We start from the raw sequence: 5,444 nt of genomic DNA on the forward strand, positions 1-5,444 counted from the left end.
CTTAACGACTTTTTTTCGATGCAGTCATTCTATGAATTAAGGTGTGCAATTTTAGAGCAAAAAAATATATAAAAGAAAGTGAAAAACAAATAGTTATAAGTGGTTTTTAATAACACAGTAAAATAGTAATTATTGCTCATTACTGTTGTTATTTGTTCTTAAAATCATGGATGACAGCGACTATGATTGTGCTTACCGTAAGTACTTTCGTACAACATCTAATTTTTTCGTTCATTTTTCTTAACTTTTTTTGTTTTTATTATCAATTATTCTTTCTGTTTTTCTAGGAGAAGATTCAAGATCATTCAAAATGTGGTTTAAAATTAATGAACCAGACGCTGATTCATTTATGCTGTCTAATTTGAACATATCTGAATATGTAAAACTTAAGCGTATGTATATAGTAATAATAATGATAGTAATCATTGATATCTTTGATCTACCCTACCTAGTTATAAGTTATATTAAGTCATTCTGACAGTTTATTAATATTTATTATTCTTCCAGACAACGATGAATATGCATATGAGGTTATCAAAGGTATGGTTCATGCAGGAAAAATAATAATTGAAGATAATTCTCTTAGTTATATTTGGAAATCTCTCGACGATGTTGAGTAGTAAGTAAATTTGAAAATTTTGTGAAAATATTTTTCTATTCTATGTTTATGTATCAAACCATTATTTTTCCTTTTCATAAGTGATCTCCTTGAGTTTCCTGAGTTGAATCCTTATTATTCAGGCAACAATGTTTTATCTGAAACTCTGAGATCTCTTGAAAAAACAGTGTCAGGCTCAGACGATTTAACTCAGTCTGATACTTCTAAAAATACTACCTTACCCAGCAAGACTCCATTATTTACTAATTCTAACGTTTCCCAAAAAACAAATTCGGATGAGTGTGGTAAATGCTTTACTTTTTTGAATATATATTATTAACCTATTATTAAGAACTAATTGAAAATTGTGTTGTGTTCATCCTTTCCTAGTTGATGGGTCCTTGAATAGTAGTCCTGGTAAAATATCGATGTATGTCATTTCTTTATTTATATTTAATCGAATAAACAAGTTTATTTTTATTTATTTTAGGGTACGAAACATAAATGTTTATCTTTATATATATTTGTTTTTTATAGCTCAAAAAGCAAAAGTAAAGTGTGGGAATATTTTACCTCCATGGATTCAAGTTCTGCACGATGTAAATTTTGCCAGAAAGTAATTAAAACTTCTAGAAATACATCAAATCTACACGGCCATCTCAATCCAAAACATAAGCTGTTCATTCCAGCTGACATGCAAAAATATTTAAAAAAAACGTCCTATTGTAGCAATGGAAAAATCTTCTAAGTTTTTTGCTAATGAAAATAAAAAATTAAAGACTAAAGCTGACATGCAGGTATGTACAAAATTTTATGCACTAAATCAATTAATGAGACAAAAATTATTAAAACATTTCGTTAATTTTTTTCTTTTTTTTTTTTTTTTTCAGAGTAATCCAGTTCTAGATTTATAGAAGAAAGCGAATTCTTATGCAGGTTAAATTTATATCTTTTATTTTGTAATTATTTATATTAAAAATGTTTATTTATATTTATATTATAATTTAATGATGCAGAGGGAGGTGTAGAAGCCGAGAAGTTGACCAACTCTTTATTATTTATGGTAGCCGCTGATCATATGCCACTCCGTACTGTAGAGAAGAAGGGTTTTCAACAGTTCGTCAAGACCGCAAGACCTCACTACGCTTTGCCATGTCGTAAAACTCTTACGAAGTTGATGAATGACAAATATGATATCTTAAAACTAAAAATCATTCAGGATTTAGAAGAATATCCGTCTTATTCAGTCACGTGTGACATTTGGACCGATGTATCGCAAAAAAGTTATTTGGGTGCGACTATACATTATTTATCGTCTAATAATTTAGAGATACAGAGCACAAATCTCTGTGTTGAGGCTCTAGATGCTGAGCATAATGCATCGTACATATCTGCTACTTTAATGGCAGTTTTTGAAAAATTTAAATTGCAAAAAAATAAAGTAACAGCTGTCACATCTGACAGTGCAGCAAATATGATAAAAGCCATCGAAAAACTTTTTGAGCCTGAGGAAAATAACTCTGTCAATAAAGCTGGAAAATATGAACATCACAAAAATAAACGACTACCATGCTTTGCCCATCGTCTGTCGCATGTAGTTCCAAAAGCTATTGCTAAAATGCCAAATGTTAATGAAATTATTGAAAAAGTAAAACGTATAGTCACCGTAACGAAGAGAAGTGTTCCTGCCGCTGATGAACTTCGAAGACTTCAAGAACGTGACGAAAAATCGGAAGGAACAATACTAAAGTTTATTCAGAGCGTTGACACCCGGTGAAATTCTACGTTTGATATGCTCGAAAGGTTTTTATTATTGCAAGACTACATTTATCCAGTGACGTCTAAGTGTGCTAATCCGCCACCGATGCTAAGCCATGAAGAAACTTTAATTTTGAAAGATGTTATGAATCTCATGCAACCAATAATGATTATCATAAATGAACTGAGTGGTGATTCGTATTTAACCTGTAGCATTATTATTCCTGCTGTTGCTATAACGAAAACGAAGATTAATTTTTCTAAACCAAAAACTGAGACTGGAATAATATTTAAAAAACATTTACTGGCTTCATTTGAACAACAATTCCATGACGTTGAATCTTTCCCAATATTGTGTATTTCTACTGTATTAGATCCCCGATTTAAAAAACTTCATTTTCAAAAAGCAACACGTGCTGCAGATGCAGTTGAATACATTCGACAGAAAATGAAGTCTGAAGTTTCTCAAACCTCTACATCTCAGTCAGTTTCTACTAATGTAAACTTCGAAGAAGCCTTAAATAAACATAATATTTGGCGACACCATGATCAACTCGTAGCCAAAACAGGTGCAGCAGTTTGCTCAGCGGATGGTATTGCATTTGAGCTCAAACAATATATTACTCAGCCTGTTATTCTGAGAAAGGAAGATCCTCTGAAATATTGGCAGTTAATAAAACCTTCCTACCCAAATCTTTATAAAATTGCTATGAAATATTTTTGCGTTGTAGGGACATCTGTTCCATGCGAAAGGCTTTTCTCTAAAGCTGGTAATATTAAAACTGTTGACCGTAATCGTCTCACCGGAAAGAATTTAGATAAGTTACTCTTTTTGAGTAGTATGAGTCCAGAAGACTGGGGATTATGAGTTAATCTCTACTTAATTCTTATTTATTCATTTCTTGAGCTAAAAATTCTTCCTGCGACATTGTTTTTGTATTTTTTAGTCATTAGTCATAATTATATTGTTGTGATAAAATATAAGAATTTATACGTTGTTATTGACTTTAATAATAAATTTGTTCTTAGTAGTAAATTATTGATTAATGAATAAATTATTTAACTTTCCTAATAATACATATTTTTATTATTAGTATTTATTGATGATTAGATTATAATTAATAATAATTTAAAATTATTTCTTTTTTATGTCAAACTTAGTTGTATTTATAATTTTTTCGAATTTTCGCGCGCATTTTCAACATCGATGTCTACAATCGATGTTTCGATGTTTTTGTCAAAACATCGATGGTTCGATGGTGAAAAATTTCGAAAATCGATAGTCCGATGTCAATTTTTTTCGCTAACATCGCCCATCCCTACGGGTGAATAATTCTTTAACAGCAGATAAAGTGATATAATTATATGACTTTACCCAGTGAACAAATGATTTTCCCGACTAGAAATTCTTGAGTGCACCCACTTGGGATCCAATTGGGTTGGCCAATGGGGGCCCTACATTGAGATGTAACGCAGAAACGTGCTTGGGCCCCAATCCCTATAGGTTCCCAATTGGGTAAGACTTACATATTCCCAAACGTACGATCTCTATTAAAAAAAATATTAAATTGCGAAAAAAAAAAAAAAATAATTTTGATTAGATCCAAAATGTAATCTATTGTATTAGAAGCGTTACTTAGAGGAATTAGAAATGATTTTGATTGATGAATAAATCCCGATGAGTGCTGGGCTTGAACCTGCATCCTTCCGAACTCAAGTCTTTGATGCTATCCACTGCGCTGACCCATGTATGCGATCGCGTGAGTGTAAATAGTATATTTATTATAATACCAAAGTATAACTGATGGAGTAATGGAAAATCCGTGATGCAATGATCGACGTACTCTTTGCATGAATATATTATTGTTCTGTATTTTGTTTAATTTTTAGCCAGTGAACAAAATATTAAAGAAATTAGAAATTTTTAGAGTTAAATGGATTATCAAATTATAACCTCATACTACTTCAAGTAAATCAAAAAAAAAAAAAAAAAACATTCAATCAAAATTTTATTTAACCAACATTATACTAAAAAAAATAGACAAGAGAGGAAGGAGGAGCACAAAAGAGAATATCCTGTTCAGAAGAAATTAAAAAAAATAATTTAATTTGACAATTAAATAAATTTGATAAAATGTAATTGTTTATGAACAATTTAGATGAAAAAAGTAATTGTAACATAAATTTCGTATTTAAACGTAAAAAACAAACTTGTTGTATTACTAACTTTTTGAAAAAAAAAAAAAAAAAAAAAAAAAAAAAAAAAAAAAAAAAAAAAAACTTTTAATAACAAATTTTGAGCATTTCGGATTGTATTGTATTTTTACATTGGGGTATCTCACCAAGGTCACAATAAGGTCCCACTCTAGAAAAACTGATGTTGGGTAACTAATTTTTGCATTGAGATATCTCAATAAGCTTTCGACTGGGTCCCAATGTGACAAAACCAATAACAGTCATTCAATTTTAGATTAGTATATACTAATCAGATCCAACTCAAGAAAAACTGATATCAGGTAACTAAGTTTTGCATTGGAATATCCCAACTAACTCCCGATTAGATCCCAACGTGACAAAACCAATAAGAGTCATTTATTTATGCATTGGGCTATCCCAACAAGTTCTCGACCAGATTCCGACTGGAGTATACTTACTAGACATGTCACGGCAATTCCCGATTGGGACTCAATGTATGTATTGGAACCATTTCTAATCGAGTCGATTTGATGTCATACGTAAGTGATAGAAATGTCACGGCATCTTATGTAAATTGGACATCAATCTGACATTCTATATGACTTTAGTATGATGTAAAAACTTGTAACATTATATTGATGTAAATCATGACTTTTGTATGATGTCACAGTCATGACTCATATACTACGTACGCTTGACGTAAGATCTAAATCACATAGTTACGTAAATATAAAGTAATTATTGTACATAAAATGACGTAATTTTAAAGTCATGAATTTATTTTAGTAGCAAAGTCACGGTTATAGGTAATATGGATGTCACTCTGAAATCATCTCTTTACATCAGTGACCAGTCAGTATTTTACGTAGTACTAATGTAATTTTCCAGTCAG

At 30.6% G+C, this 5,444-nt stretch overlaps 1 protein-coding gene across 1 annotated transcript; it reads left to right on the top strand.

Moving 5' to 3' along the window:
• The first annotated feature begins 2,390 nt into the window (after positions 1-2,390).
• LOC103577288 (E3 SUMO-protein ligase ZBED1-like) lies at positions 2,391-3,224 on the top strand. The gene has a single exon (XM_008557865.1). The coding sequence runs from the start codon at positions 2,391-2,393 to the stop codon at positions 3,222-3,224; it is 834 nt and encodes a 277-aa protein (XP_008556087.1).
• Positions 3,225-5,444: the final 2,220 nt, after the last annotated feature.

This window comes from Microplitis demolitor, chromosome 8, assembly GCF_026212275.2.
Source record: "Microplitis demolitor isolate Queensland-Clemson2020A chromosome 8, iyMicDemo2.1a, whole genome shotgun sequence".
NCBI classification, from domain to species: Eukaryota; Metazoa; Arthropoda; class Insecta; order Hymenoptera; family Braconidae; genus Microplitis; species Microplitis demolitor.